Raw genomic sequence first — 15,935 nt, 5'->3', positions numbered from 1 at the left:
CCCCGGTCTGAGTTATATTGTTGGTCATTAGGCATTAGGCAGTGTGAGTTATGTTCAATAATAAGAGACGGAGGGCAATGTTAACATTTTACTTGAAGGGTAACATCAGTATACAAAGCACAGGATGAAGGTTTAAAGTGCACACTTTTATTTTCTATTACAAAGGCTAAAAGAAACAAATTTATTAAGAACAAGAATGTTATTAGAACATCTATAGTATTATTTGATTACTGGACTTTGTGAAAGATATTATTACTCTTTAATAGTAAAGTGTGGTATTCTTAAAATATATTAATAGATATTTTGTAGGACTCTCGAGCTTATTACAAACCCAGCTTAGAAATAAAGCATCTCCCTTCCTTCGCTTTCCTTTTTCTTCACATTTCTAAGGAACAATCTGGTAAAAGCTTGGTTAACCAGCATCCCGTTCAAATGTACCTTGCTCCATTTTTATGTCTAGGAAAGCAGCCCGTCAACTTTTTTTTCTCTTTGGCATCTTATATGGAATCACTTTTATACAAAGAATAATAGGACATTCCAAGATTTCAGAAGCACATTTTGTATTTATTAATAAATACAATCAATGACAACATTTCATCATACTCAAATGCTTTCTGAAAATCCCTCCCTTGCCAGCCTATTAAATTGTAGTTAATTATAGCCTGTTTTATTGTTTTAATTCAGCTATTCAAAGCACTGAACTTAAATGCTGCAGGATATCGCAAGATGTAATATAGCAGAAACTGATGATCCCTGTAACCTCTGGGCTGACAAAAGAAAAGGAAACAAAACAGAACCCCCTACTCCTGTCTGGTATCTCCTTCCTCAAAACAATAAACAGATTTTACTTCCTCATTAGCTGAATATTTATTTCTGTGAATAAGCTTTACAGGCGTTTACAAAATAGTAGATTCGTGACTGGTGGGGATAATAATCAATGCTTTATTGAATTCCAGAGACATATTCACCCTTTCCCCACACCTTCTTTCTTTCAATGAGAGATGCTCTATTCCCTGGCTTGTGTCCTTTTCCTTAACTCTCAATAAAGATTCCTTATACCACACACATATATAATATTATATAGTGATATATTTAATACCTGGGTATATATGTCTTATGAAAGGAGTACATATATACACATTAGAACAAGTCTGGTAACAAAATACTGCAACACCACATACCAGATTATCATATCAGGAAATAAAATGAAAATTTCCACTGCAATGCCCAGAATACATGCACCCACTGTGCTCTAACATAATCCGCAAGCCTTTCCTCCCCCTCCAGCACAGCTGTACTGAAGAGAGTAGAAAAAGGCTACAACTAATTTTAATTACTTTTTTAAGGAAACATTTTATTTAGGTCTATAATCTAAATAAATGCACATATCTTGGGTTGACACAGTGTATGGTTATATTTCTAGATTCAGCAGACAGCTTAGAATGTTAAGCATCTATCTCTTATTTACCTTCATTTTTCTTAGAGAAATAGGATCAACAAATTAAACAGATAATAGTGTATTGTGTAACTTACTCAACACATCTATGCATGGGAAGAAGGAATGCATTCGGTTCATTTAATTGCAACTGGGGTCCTGTGGCTTACTTTAATCCAGAATCAATAATTAAGACTACAGTATTTAATTAATGAGGCAAGAGACAAAAAATGTACTCCTTTTATAAAAATAATGTCTAGGATAATGGAAAGCATATAACAGAATCTGAAAAATCTTGTTGCCAGTTCTATAACAATCAAACTGGGGAGAGGCTGGTTTAAACAGTTTCAGTCCAGATATGTATGAGTTCCACACAGGATGACAATTGGTGAACATAACTACTTTTAAAATATTTAGAAATATAAAGATCCTCTACCTCATATGCAAATTTCCCTGCTCAGGCACCCTCTAGATTGATGGACAATTTCTTTCATTGCAGATCAACACAGTCAATTACTATGTTCAGTATTTACGATGGAGATAGCAATTGAACACATTTGGAGGGCATCTGGTGCATGATGCTAAAATATTCTTCTTCAAAGCTTAGAAAAAAGTATCCAAACTTTTCTCAGGAAAGGCTGATCTTTGCACCATTAAAATAAACCAAAAATACTTGCTTTTATTCAGGAAACAGATGATTTTAGACCAAAATTTTGTGATGGGTAGAAATGAGTAATTAAAGTTATCAGACAAATGTTAATAATTCATCTATATCAATAATAGCAGAAAAAGAGACTGACATTATATTCTTCCTACTAACTGCATTTCCTTTATAATTATTATACATGTTATAATTATTATATCATTTTTCTTCTTCATATGAATAAGGGTAGATCATCTTGACTGATATTACTTCAAAAGAAGAAAGGTATAACATTCTACAGCATTCACACTTCATTAAGAGTAAAGCATTTTGTAAGCAAGCCTACAGATTCTAGATAGATATCTTTACATGAAACCTTCACATTCAGGTTACACCATGCCTTAATCCACTTTGCAAAAGTATAAAAGCCAATTTTGTAGCACCATATACCCAAAACATATATGTACTTCCCTATCAGACCAATAAAGATAATTGCACTAAAAATGCTGAGGGTTTTTTGGTTACAGTTGCAAAATCCATACACTATGAATCATTTGTTTCCTCCTATCACATCAAACAATGTGACATTTTTTCCCTACAGTCTGTTATTCTTCTGTGAAATGTTATTATCATATTTTTTCTGACTTTATTGTTCAATTGACCACTAAATAGAGGAACTTAATTCCTAATAAAGGTTCTTTAAATTACAGCCTCTTGAAGTTCTTTTCATAGGTACATTGAACATAGGTTCAGAGGAAATTTTCTTGTTCTTTATTTAAGAAGAGGGAAAGAAACAATGTTTTAGTCTTATATTTAACTTCTATTAGTTTGAGATATGAAACACTTAATTGCAAGTTTTTTATTTGCAATTTAAATTAAACAGATGAATTTTTAAAATTTATTTTGAAAATGTTTAATTTCTTTTCCCCCTTGAGATCAAAATTACCAAGATACTTTTATAATTATTAATGCCAAAGAAAGTTTACAAACCCGATTCTTTGGCACAATCAGATGTATAAAATCCACTCCTGGATAACAAACTAAATCCTTCCATCTCACTTCCATCATCACTGTTTTTTCAGGGCCACCAGAACTGTACCTACTAGAGAGACTACTACATGTATAGTGGGAAACTATTCTTTTTCAATAAGCAGGTTCTCTGCAGAAACCCAAACATAGTAGTAACATGTTCCTTTACAGGAAAATTCTCAGATATCTTTAAAGTTCTCTCTAAAGAAGCAAAAATTAACTGTTGTGATTGCTGACATACCATCAGAAATAAAAGTAATCTTTGACATGTATATATTCGTACAAGGCCTAAATCAGTCATCAATTATCTAGTGTATTTTCAATAATCTTTAATATGAAAAAACTAATTGCTTCTAAAAAAAGCCAATGGCTTTTCTAATACCATGTGACAGGATTAAAATTATTTGCTTTCATCTGTGATGGAATTCTGGCTATAAGGAGAAAAAGACATAATGTATTTTTTACTAGTATTTAATTTACACTTAGTAGTATTAAATAGTAAATACTTTACTACTATTATTTAAAAGCAACCACCAGAATAATCTGAATGTTTTAGAACCAGATTGAAATGGGGGAAGCTTATATCTTATTCATATTTAACATTTTGTATTGTTAATTTCAACACTGGTTTGTGAGCATAAAGACCCAGCACACAAGTGCCTAACTTGAATAAAACCCTGCATTTTTTATGTATCTTCTTGCTCTATGCGTGCTTCTGTAATACCACAATATCCCATCAAGAATCAAATGCTCAAAATAAGAATCTGGTTGGAAAAAACAACAACCACCATCTTCTCTTTTATGAAAGTAAAAGAGAAAAAGAAGCTGGTAATTGACTGGAAAAAAATTGAAAACAAAATGATAGAAGCATTGTGTCCACTGGCAACTGATGATTCAATCCTTAATTCCATTCAACATTAGTGAATCATTTTGATTATCTTACAATCAAAGCCATGGTATTGGAACAATTTTCAGGCTCTTTGTAACTGCCCAAGCTTCATCTTACTCCAGTTCTGAAAAGGCTGCTCGTTTCCACCACCACCCAGAATTATATACTATCACATAATAGAAAGTTGTATTTGCCAAAGTCATCATCTCGAGGGCACAACAGCATATCCTTTCGAGCTTTAGCCAGTTTCTGCTTCATTACTTCCCTGCGATCAAGCCATTCTGTCAACTCATCTTGCCCATGAGCAAAGAGACATTTCTCTCCTTCAGGACAGCCTTTTGTTTTCTGGAACCTGTAGGAGGTGAGGACACAATTGTCAACTTTTTAAATAGGAATCTCTCTTCTTTAATTCTCTAGAATTCTTAATTCTCTAGAATTTTTTAATTCTCGAACTCAGAAAGTTAATTTTAAATTACAGAACGATGTTTCCCTAAAGCTACAGGGCCCACAGCATGAAAGGGACAGTTTTTTCAGTAACAATCCAGATTCTAGCACATGGGAATCTAGATCTGTCAACAAAATGTTCTGCTGACAAAGTGGTCACCTTCAAATAAATCACATGAAAGCTGGTGTATCAATCATGAAGATTAACTAAAGGATCAATAGTAGGAGACTCTACAGAGCAAGATTGTACAGCTTCTGAAATCATCAGCTCAGGAATAAACACAGTTCCTATATCAAATCGTAAGAATATAATATCTGTTTAAAACACACGATTTCTTTAGTTGGTAAACAAGGACATGAGCATATTATATGTTGTGGCCTGCCAGCAGCCAGCAGAACTGGCAGCAGAGTTGGACAGTGAGGAGGGGGTGGGGAGGAACGTAGGCCAGTCCTGGAGGCTGGGGAAGGCTTGGACGAGGACTCTGAATTGGAGGTGGGAGGTGGGGCCAAGGTTGCCTGGCAGTTCTCAGCTGTCTTCAGAGCTAGACAGAAGTGGGGCAGAAGAACAACTGGAGACTGTTCCCAGTGTGCGCATGCACAGAGCTGCCAGAAGAAAAGAACAGCTGAGAAATCAGGGTTGACTTGGGAGTAAAGCCACAGGTGGATGGTGAATGGCCCCTCCCATAGGAAATAAAAGAGAGTGAAAGGGGAGTGGGCCTTTGCAGGAAACAATTCATTTGTTCGTTCGTTCGTTCGTTTCAGGAGTGTGAAGATCAGTCTGTGAATCTCAAAGACTCTGTGCCAAGACTTTCCTTGCACAGCACTGCGTTTGGAAAATATTTACATGGCAGTTTTCCAAGCTAGAGAAGGTCTGTGGTCATAACGTCGCCTTTGAAAGACTGTTTACCCGGCCTTTGCTGGATATGAATGAGAGGAATTCACATTCATTTAATAAAAGGGGTTTTGTTGGGACCAGGAATCTGCTTTGTCCTTTTTGGAGAAGCCTATTATATTATATCTGAATGCATATTTATGCCCATCTTTGCCAGAAAAGTTCTGCATTTAAGTTAATGTTTCTCAACCTTGGCATACAACCATACAATCCTGTATGGATTTCTACTCCCAGAATTCTCTAGCCAGCATACTGGGGAATTCTGGGAGTTGCTGGGGAATACTGGGAGTTGCTATCCATATATCTTAAAATTGCCAAGGTTGAGAAATACTGATTTTAAAGACTTACCTGGAGCCATGAAATATCTCTCAATGTGAGTCACAGACTTAGCAGAGATAATTACCTTTAAACCAGAGGTGTCAAACTCTCGGCGTCACTTGATGTATCGGGACATTCCCCCCCTTCGCTAAACTTGGTGGGGACGGGGCTAGCAGGTGACAAATCCGGCCTGCGGGCTGCAAGTTTGACACCCCTGCTTTAAACTGTAGTTAAACGAAAGCAAAACAAATAATACATTCCCCCTACTCTGCAATAGTACATGATCTAAAAAAGGGGAAATGTTATGGGTTGTACCTTTCACACAGCCGGAACTCTCCCATTGGGAAACGGTAATTCCAACAGCTGGTGTCATTTTCAGATGTAAAGACTTTCTCTTTATGCTTCTCAGACTGGATGTGCTGCTGCCACTGTTTCTTACTGTTGCTGTTCTTCCCACAAAGCCAGCAATGGTAACCCATCTAGCCACCAGAAAAACAAGAGAATACAGTCCTATGCCTTTACTAGGTTACACTGATAACTGCTCTAAAAATGGCTGGAGAGTCCTTTATTGATGAATAAAACTACTTTTCCATGGCTAAATCCACTGTTCTTTTGAGGATTCATACTGACGTTAACAGAACTGAGTATCAGCAAAAAAAATTCTACCACTAAAATAGTCAGTTTCCTAGGGATTGAAAAATACTTAGGAGCCTCAAGATAATGATTCTGTTAAAGGTGGCACATATTTTTTTGTTTCCACTTGGTTACTTGAATGAGCAAGACCTGCTGGATGCATCACCAAAAATATAAATTACTAAACATTTTCTAGTTTTATACTACAATTGATGTGTTTATTAATGGAATAGGGTAACATTTGTTTCACAGAAAGATTTGTTCTGCAAAAAAATCCTACGAGTTTGATTTATATTTAAATATAATCAACAAATGTAGAAATATCTAACTCCGTATCTTACTGGTGAACAAATCTTGGGTTAACAAAATGTATATACTGACTGGTTTCTGAGATCTTCAGAGCTTCTTAGGAAAACATGTAATTTATTAAGGTGCCATCAGCCTTCTATTCCAGGGTACACAATCATTCTATCTATGACAATGTATAACGTGACAGTCTAAACTTCCTTCCCTGTGTAACAAGATCAGAGCATCACTATCTCCAGCAGAACACATGGAGAAGAACCAGGATTTAAAGCAAGAGTATAAAAGGTAGGCAGGATTCTTTTCTTCACATTGCTTTCATAAGTGGATGAGCTGACAACCACTTCATCACCTCATCATGTAGCTGTGTGTGGGCTTTAGAGATAATGAGAACAGTTCTTGGGGATGACCCTTGTCATGTGCCATCTTATTTTGCAAAATTAGGGTAAAACCAGCAGCAGCTGAGCATGTAAAATGCTGCACTGAAGATCTATACGAGATGCAAGGTGTAGCACTCTTATCTTAAAAATATTTAGGTGCAAAATAAAAATAAGTATCACAACATTATCTAGAATAGGACACTACCATGTCAGCATAGTCAGTGGGCATCTGGATCTGCTTTTCTCCTTCTCGTGATGTTAGAAGTGTTCCCTCTTCAGGCTTTCCAGAGTTGTGCTTTTTCAGCCACATGTCGTAAGTCTGCTGCATATCCAAAACTGCAACAATACAATTAGCTGGATTAGCTAAAGACACTTTTGCATCCTACCAAGACAATATTTCTAAACAGGAATGTCTGGCTGCCAACATCAAAAGCTTTTTATTACCAAGTCAGAATCTTAATCAATTTCACACAGATGTCTCTTCAGATGTCGGACAGTCTTCCTCAGCCCTGCTTCAGGATTCCAGAGACTGAACCTTGGATCTTTTCCATGCAAGGAAGATGTGCTGTCATTCAGCTATAGCATCTAAAGACTTGCATACAGAATAGGTGCCAGTCTAACGTATTTTATCAAATGAAGTAGAAGGAATGCAGCTCCTTGTGAATATTGAGACCTGCTGCTTCGAAGCGGTTGCACAATTCAGCCCAGATCCTGCCTCAACCAAACCTCTTTTTATGTCCTGGACCTGGCCTAATCCCCACATCCTGGGACGTTTTCAAAGGCAGCCACTATTGAAAAGGCAGAGCTAACTTTCCTCTTCTTTACCTTGCCAACTTCCTCCCTTATAAAGCCCTTCATGGTATTGGACCTGGGTACTTGAGAGACCGCCTTCTGCCAATTGCCTCCAATAGACCGATCAGATCTCACAGATTAGGCCTCCTCCGAATTCCATCCGCCGGCCAATGCCGACTGGCGACTACCCGGAGGAGAGCCTTCTCTGTGGCTGCTCCGACCCTCTGGAACAAGGTCCTGTGGAGATTCGAACCCTCACCACCCTCCAGGCCTTCCGCAAAGCCCTTAAAACCTGGCTGTTCCGACAGGCCTGGGGCTAAAGAGCTTTTGCCCCCCTCCTCGAATGGTATGTTGTTGTGTGGTTTTAAATTGTGTATTTATGTTCGTCTTTTTATCCCCTGTCTGTACCCCCTTCCCTGACCGAATTGTGAGCCACCCTGAGGGCAGCATATAAATGAAATAAATCCTAATCCTAATCCTCCCTGCTGTAATGAAGTTCAAATACCTTTCTTTAATATCAGTGGAAGCTAATTTTTATTGTAGTACCTGGACATTTTCAAGGGGGTATTTATTCTGGTGATAATCATGAATTCAGGAAACCAGAATCTGCATATTCATTCCAAAACATCCCAGTTTCAGATTATAATGACTTCCTATTGACCTAATATTCATATAAGGTTAAATCTTGGTTAAACTTTGTCAGCTTGCACACTATATTTTAGTGGAAACCAGTTATATTGACACTGATCATTTATTATTGTCAATGAGTACTTGAAGATGGAGATGGGGAGAAACCAGAAGGCAGGCAGGCAAGCAAATAAATAAATAAATCTGCAGCTCCCGAACATATATAAAGATACATATTTAAATATTCCACTCACTCTTATTTTCTTTCATGAAGGTCCACATCTCTCTCTCTTCAGGGCTATGGGCAAAGGAGCAATTTCCAACATATTGGCATTTCCTACCATTTTGGGCATGAATACAGAGCTGGGAAGAAACAGAAAAATGTATGGCCTTCAGAAACACTTACTTTCTTATGAGAATTAAGCTGGCAAAAAATCAAACAAAGAAAAGATATGCCAAGTATTGTGAATTCATTACACACCCAGTAGTGATTGTATGGGGGCAACCTACTGCCCATATGTGGTTTCTTGGAGGAGTGCAACTTACTACAGGTTTCAAAGCTGCTGCTACTCTGTTTGCACATGATTCACTTGAAAATGCAACAAGCAGCACGAGCATCCCATTTTCCATTAGAATTACTGCACAGTACATTCAGCTCTCCAACTGCTTGCTAATGGGGCAGGTAGGAGATTTGATCATCTTAATATCTTTTCCCTTTCTCTGCTTACATGCTTGTTGATGAATGTGAGAGAAGAATGTTCTTTAGCATACAGGATGGGAAAAGGTAAGCTTCCTCAGCCCGATATATACTGTGATGATGGATGGATATTTTGGTGCCAGAGGGAGGGAGAAAAGGTGATAAAAGTAATAGCCTTGGCCATACGCATAGTCAGTTATTGCAAATCTTCAAGATGGCCCCTAGAAGATCTCATGTGGAATTATTTCTGCACCATGTGCTAAAATTCTGCATTTTTCTGAGGTTTGTCTTTGTGAAGAACTTTCAGTTGGAGGCTTTACCACATGGAGTACACATATTCAATGATATCCACATGCCTCAGGTATGAGCCAATTTCAACATTCTGGTCATTAATAGTCACAAAAGATATACAGGTAGTCCTCAACTTACAACTACAACTGAGCCCATAATTTCTGTTGCTAAGGAGACATTTATTAAATGAGTTTTGCCTCATTTTATGACTTTTCTTGCCACAGTTGTTAAGCGAATCACTGCAGTTCTTAAGTCAGTAACAAGGTTGTCAAATGAATCTGGCTTCCCCATTGACTTTGCCTGTCCAAAGATCAAAAAGGGGATCACATGACTCTGCGACACGACAAATGTCATAAATATGAGCCAGTTGCCAAGCATCTGAATTTTGATCATTACCATGGAGATGCTGCAATGGTTGTGTGAAAAACAGTCATAAATCACTTCTTTCAGTGCTGTTGTAACTTCATAAGGTCACAAAGTGAACTGCTATAGTTACCTATACAGGGAATAACAGGATTAATGTGGCATAAAATGTGCAAAAAGCAATCATTGTGCAGAATTCAATGGCACCCTTTGCATTATAGGGTTTAGCTGTATGGACAGTTGCCTTCCTTCTTCTCTTCCAAAGTGACAGAAGTGCATTCCACCTTCAAAAATATGCAAGAATGGCTCTCATTCTTTGAGCCCCAGATGCTGGAAATGTAAACATGAACACGGTTCATACTTCCCCATGTGGTGGACTTGTCCGGAAGCGAGGAAATATTGGAGTAAAATAAGAACCTGGTTGCAAGAAATAACAGGCCTCTGGATATGTTTTTGTTAGGGATAATTAGAGGAGCGTTTGCAAAGGAAATCCATAATATCATAATTCATATATTGACAGCAGCAAGAATAACATATGCTCAAAATTGGAAATTAAGATAGCATACCTTCCGAAAACATAATAAAAAAAATAATGGACTGCATGGAAATGGTCAAATCAACTTTTAAATTACAAGATAAAGAAGATAAAGAATACTATACAGTATGGGATAAATGGTATTATTGGTTACAGAACAGGAATAACAAATGAAAGTAGAATATATACATAAATGTAATATTAGGTGATAAGAATTATAAATGTAAAGAGGAAATTGCAAGTGTAAAATGAATGGAAAGTATGTACGACAATACACAAAATGGGATATACTGATGTCTTAGGAATGGGAAGAATGGATGTAGAATGTGGTTTTTATGTTTTGTTTTGTAAAAAGCTTAATAAAAATTATTAATCAGAAAGAATGGCTCTCATGAATGAAGGCAAAATTCTTTTTCTCGTCTGCTGAAAGTTTGTCATCCCTGAGGGCCATGCCTCCACCAATGTGTCACCCTCCCTCCAACTTCGCTCTCTCACTGGCAATGCAAAGCTGGATCCTTCAGTTTCACCTGTAGGATTAACAGAAGGATCTGGTTGGCCACTATACTAAACAGAGACATTAAACAAGTCCATTTGGCAACATTTTTCCTATATTAATTAGATAATGTTTATATGAGCATGCATTGCCTCAACATTATGTTCCCCTCATGTATTAAGCAGTACTGAACCGTCTAGGCAAGGTCTTCAAACTTCACTGTTTTACTCTCCTCTCCATACATTCTCTTAAAATGAAAGAGAAAAAAACTTGGTCAAGATATTTCAGGATGTGGATCTAAACTCAGATCTACTCTAGCAGCCTCAGAAGGCTGTAGTCATTTTTCAAGAAAAAAATCCATGCCAAAATTTAGATAAAGTTTCTGAAGGCTCAATTTGCCAGCTCTTTTGTCATGTCAGAAAGTAGCTCTGTACCCAAATCTTATCTCTCTTCAGGAAATGGATACAAATAAGACTAGATTCCCAAAGTGGATCTAATCCAGCCCCATATACCAGTTCTACCTTTTGAGAATTGTATCTACAACTGAGAAGAACAAATAACAAGCCGTTGTCCCTTTATGTCTGTTGGACTGAAATATTACAAAACAGCCTTTTCATTTGCATATTGCTACTTTTTCCTTAAATTAATGTCCACTAAAATAAATATTCAAAATCCAAAGTTGCCATGTCATCTCCAAGCAATCATATTTTCCGAGACAAGGAAGAAACTATTTTGATTAAGAAAATAGAAATCATGAAATATGATTATGAAAACGCAAAAGGCACAGTTGTGTAGTATGAAGGTCAAGGTTTTAAGCCCAAGAGGTTCCTGTGTCTTAGAAAGCTTTTTACATAAGTTTTCTCATGGGTTTTAGAATTCATGGATTGGATACAACTCCTCAGCAGAAATTACTTGATCAATTAAAAATGTTCTAATAAATATATAGTACATAAGGACATCACCTCTAGTACATAAGCTGCAGCTTTGCAGCTATGCCAAAATAAAATGCATCTTCCAGTTGCTTCTTCAAGTTCAGAAAGCCCTACGTGGCATAGAATCCAGACGTGTTAAGGGCTAACTTCTTTTAGATAAGCCAGTCAAATTTTTAAGTTCAACCTCAGAGATCTTTTTCCAAGTCCCACTGCAACTAAAATGAGGTGGGCAGAAAGATAGAAATGGCTTCCTGATTTGGGAATTTTCTCCCCAAAGAGGTTTTCTTGATATGAGTTTTGCAGGGACAGAGAATTAATTGATACAGAACATTTCTGTCCCCAGCAATCTAAAATTCATAGGGTTGTCAGTGTATGTAACACAGATGTTTGTGCGGGTAAGATTATCACTCCCACTGTCAAGCAAAACCAAGCATTCAATAGTGAGTGCCATACCATGTGCATGAATCATACAAGTAGCAAGAAAATAGGGGCAGTCAGGCATAACACAGGTTATGTAGACAGTAAACACAAGGTCAATCAAAATGGACTCAAATGTCTATACACCAATGCACAGAGTATGAGGAATAAACAGGGTGAATTAGAAATTCAAGTAAAAATGGCATACAATATGGTTGCCATTACAGAAACTTGGTGGGATGAAACCGACAAATGGAACATACGGCTAGAAGCATTTAAATTATTTAAAAGAAATAGACCAAATAAAAGAGGAGGTGGAGTTGCATTATATATAAGAAATAATTACCTCTCTGCAGAAATAGAGCACAACAATGATGAGAACTATCTTGAATGCATATTAAAGGTTGGGGGGGAAATGACATTGCCATACAGGCCACTCAACCAAGCAGAGGAAGTAGATGAACTTTTTGCTAGTCAGCTAACTAACATATGTAGGAAGCACACCACAATAGTAGTGGGGGATTTTAACTACCCTGACATCAACTGGGAAACAAACTCTGCACCAAGTGGAGGATCCAACAGGTTCCTAACGAACCTAGCAGACAACTTTGTTTCCCAAAAAGTAGAGAAGGGAACAAGGGGATCGGCCATATTGGACTTAATTCTCACTGACAGAGAGGAAATGATAGAAGGTGTTGAAGCCACAGGAACCCTGGGGGCAAGTGACCATGCAATATTGGAATTCAACATTATGCAAACACAAGTAGTAGAACAAAGTGAAACTAGAGTCTTGGACTTTAAGAGAGCTAATTTCAATAAACTGAGAGAGAGCTTGGGAAAAATTCCATGAATGAGAATCCTCAAGGGGAAAACAACTCAAGAAGCTTGGGAAATTTTGAAAAATGAGATTATAAAAGCCCAGTCTAGCACAATACCAATGAAGAAGAAAAGTAACAGCTCCCAAAAGAAACCAGCATGGCTGCATAAAGAACTGACTGACAAATTGAAAGACAAAAAAGATAAGTATAAAAAGTGGAAAGGGGGGGGGGGAACATAACTAAGGCAGAATATCAGTAAATAGCCCGAGCATGTAAAGATGAAGTGAGGAAAGCTAAGGCTCACAATGAAGAAAGGCTTGCCACAAAAGTAAAAAATAACAAAAAAAGCTTCTTCTAACATGTTAAAAACAAAAAAAAAGTTAAGGAAACAATTGGTCCATTGCTGGAGAAAGTGGCAAGAAGGTGACAAGCCACAGGGAGAAAGCAGAACTATTTAACTCATGTTTTGCATCTGTCTTTACACAAAGAGATAAAACAGTCCAACCTATCAAAAACAGCACCACAAAAATCAGATTAGGAACACAAGTTGAAATAGGGAAGAAAATGGTAAGTGAGCACCTGTCTACCCTGGACGAGTTCAAATCACCAGGATCAGATGGTTTACACCCCAGGGTTCTGAAGAAACTGGCAGATGAGATCTCAGAACCACTGAACTATATCTTTCAGAGATCCTGGAGCACCGGGGAACTACCAAAGAACTGGAAAAGAGCTGATGTTGTTCCCATCTTCAAAAAAGGGGGGAAAAAACAGATCCAGGAAACTACAGACCTATCAGCCTGACCTCAATACCAGGAAAGATTCTGGAAAAGATAATCAAGCAACGAATTAGCAAACACCTAGAAGCAAACAAACTAATAGCCAAAAGCCAACATGGGTTTGTCAAAAACAGATCATGCCAGACTAATCTTATTGCATTCTTTGATAATGTGACAAAATTAGTGGATCAGAGGAATGCCATCGATATAGTTTACTTGGACTTCAGTAAGGCATTTGATAAGGTAGACCATAACCCATTGCTAGATAAAGTAGAAGAATGTGGGTTAGACAGCATCACCACCAGATGGATTTGTAACTGGCTGACCAACCGCACTCAACGTGTAGTCCTCAATGGAACTGCATTTTCATGGAGGGAAGTATGCAGTGGAGTACCCCAAGGCTTTGTTTTGGGCCCAGTACTCTTCAACATCTTCATCAATGGTTTGGATGAGGGAATAAATGAGGAACTCATCAAATTTGCAGGTGATACCAAGCTGGCAGGAATAGCCAACACTCCAGAAGACAGGCTAAAGATATAGAAGGATCTTGACAAACTTGAACATTGGGCATTATCTAATAAAATGTAATTCAATGGTGAAAAGAGTAAGGTTCTACATTTAGGCAACAAAAACGAAATGCACAGGTACAGTATAGGTGGTACCTTGCTCAACAGTAGTAACTGTGAAAGGGATCTTGGAGTCCTAGTGGACAACCATTTAAATATGAGCCAGCAGTGTGCAGCAGTTGGCAAAAAAGCCAACACAGTTCTAGGCTGCATAAACAGAGGGATAGAATCAAGATCACATGAAGTGTTAATACCACTTTATAATGCCTTGGTAAGGCCACACTTGAAATACTGCATTCAGTTTTGGTCACCACGATGTAGAAGAGATGTGGAGACTCTAAAGAGTGCAGACAAGAGCAACAAAGATGATTAGGGGACTGGAGACTAAAACATATGAAGAAAGATTGCAGGAACTGGGTATGTCTAGTTTAATAGAAAGAAGGACCAGGGGAGACATGATAGCAGAGTTCCAATATCTCAGGGGTTGCCACAAAGAAGAGGGAGTCAAACTATTTTCCAAGGCACCTGAGGGTAGAACAAGAAGCAATGGGTGGAAACTAATCAAAGAGAGAAGCAACTTAGAACTGAGGAGAAATTTCCTGACAGTTAGAACACTTAATCAGTGGAACAGCTTGCCTCCAGAAGTTGTGAATGCCCCAACATTGGAAGTCTTTAAGAAGATGTTGGATAGCCATTTGTCTGGAATGGTATAGGGTTTCCTGCCTTGGACTAGAAGACCTCCAAGGTCCCTTTCAACTCTGCTATTGTATTATTATTGTATTGTATTTCTACCATGAAAAAAATCTTTTGCAGTTTTTAAAAGACCACGCCCTAAAGTTATATTGGAGTTTCCAATTTCCATTCTATAATTAAAACCATTCATGTATATTAGAAGTATGATCTGTTTATAACTCCCTCTCTTGTTCTTACTCATCACTCACATATGCAAACAAAATATTTTGGCTTTTTGTTCAAGGGAAAGAGACAGACATTCCAATTAGAAACAGATTGAACTGATATTTCCAAAAATACTAAAAATCTGCACACAACTTTACCAATCAACAAAGACACAATTAGGTGGAATAACAAATTTCCTTTCATACTAGACTTACATTTTGTAGACCCCTCCCTCCCCTCAAGACAATACAGTAAATGAGAATTGTCAGGAAGCATTTACCCAAGGATACACATAAAGTCTATGCAAATGCATATCTCATTGCATGCATCAACGTGTACTTTTTTATCTATTTATATAAAATGTTATTTCTAGCCTATTCACCTTCAAAAAAGTAATCCCCCAAAACAATAGTTTCAGTTGTGACTTTGTTGTTTTTATTTTTAAGTGCTGTATTTATTTTTTAATATCTTTTCTAGCAGAATAGCAACCTCTGTTGCTCTACCTATAGTCTACATAAAAAAAGAAATGTAAGATATATTTGTCACTTTCAGAACCAAACAATCCTGAAACACTACAATCAAAATAATGTGAATGCATATGTTAATAGGTATCAAATATTCACTCAAAATTGAATGACAGATACCTTTGGATTTCAATACTGACTACTGAGCATCTCCTTCACTATTTGAGCTCTTGCACCCATTTTCCTGCATGCTTTTTTAATGTAAAACAGCTTTCTTCAAGCAATAGCAATAGCACTTAGA

General features: G+C 37.3%; 1 protein-coding gene across 3 annotated transcripts in view; it reads right to left on the bottom strand.

Moving 5' to 3' along the window:
* Positions 1-127: 127 nt before the first annotated feature.
* The window catches only part of ZC3H7B (zinc finger CCCH-type containing 7B), a 57,425-nt gene continuing 41,617 nt past the window's right edge, over positions 128-15,935 (bottom strand). For all 3 annotated transcript variants that reach the window (XM_087723219.1, XM_087723221.1, XM_087723220.1), the window contains exons 20-23: positions 8,640-8,748; positions 7,172-7,302; positions 5,966-6,129; positions 128-4,348 (exon numbers count right to left, since the gene is read on the bottom strand). In XM_087723219.1, coding sequence (XP_087579345.1) covers positions 4,156-4,348; positions 5,966-6,129; positions 7,172-7,302; positions 8,640-8,748 — 597 coding nt within the window. In that variant the 3' untranslated portion in view covers positions 128-4,155. The remainder of the gene's footprint in view (positions 4,349-5,965; positions 6,130-7,171; positions 7,303-8,639; positions 8,749-15,935) is intronic.

The sequence above is a fragment of the Thamnophis sirtalis genome, unplaced genomic scaffold (assembly GCF_051295495.1).
Source record: "Thamnophis sirtalis isolate CommonGarterSnake01/CBP01778 unplaced genomic scaffold, rThaSir2_p1.2 scaffold_9, whole genome shotgun sequence".
NCBI classification, from domain to species: domain Eukaryota; kingdom Metazoa; phylum Chordata; class Lepidosauria; order Squamata; family Natricidae; genus Thamnophis; species Thamnophis sirtalis.
Note: the sequence above shows the minus strand (reverse complement) of the source record. Positions and strands in the feature narration are given on the sequence as shown.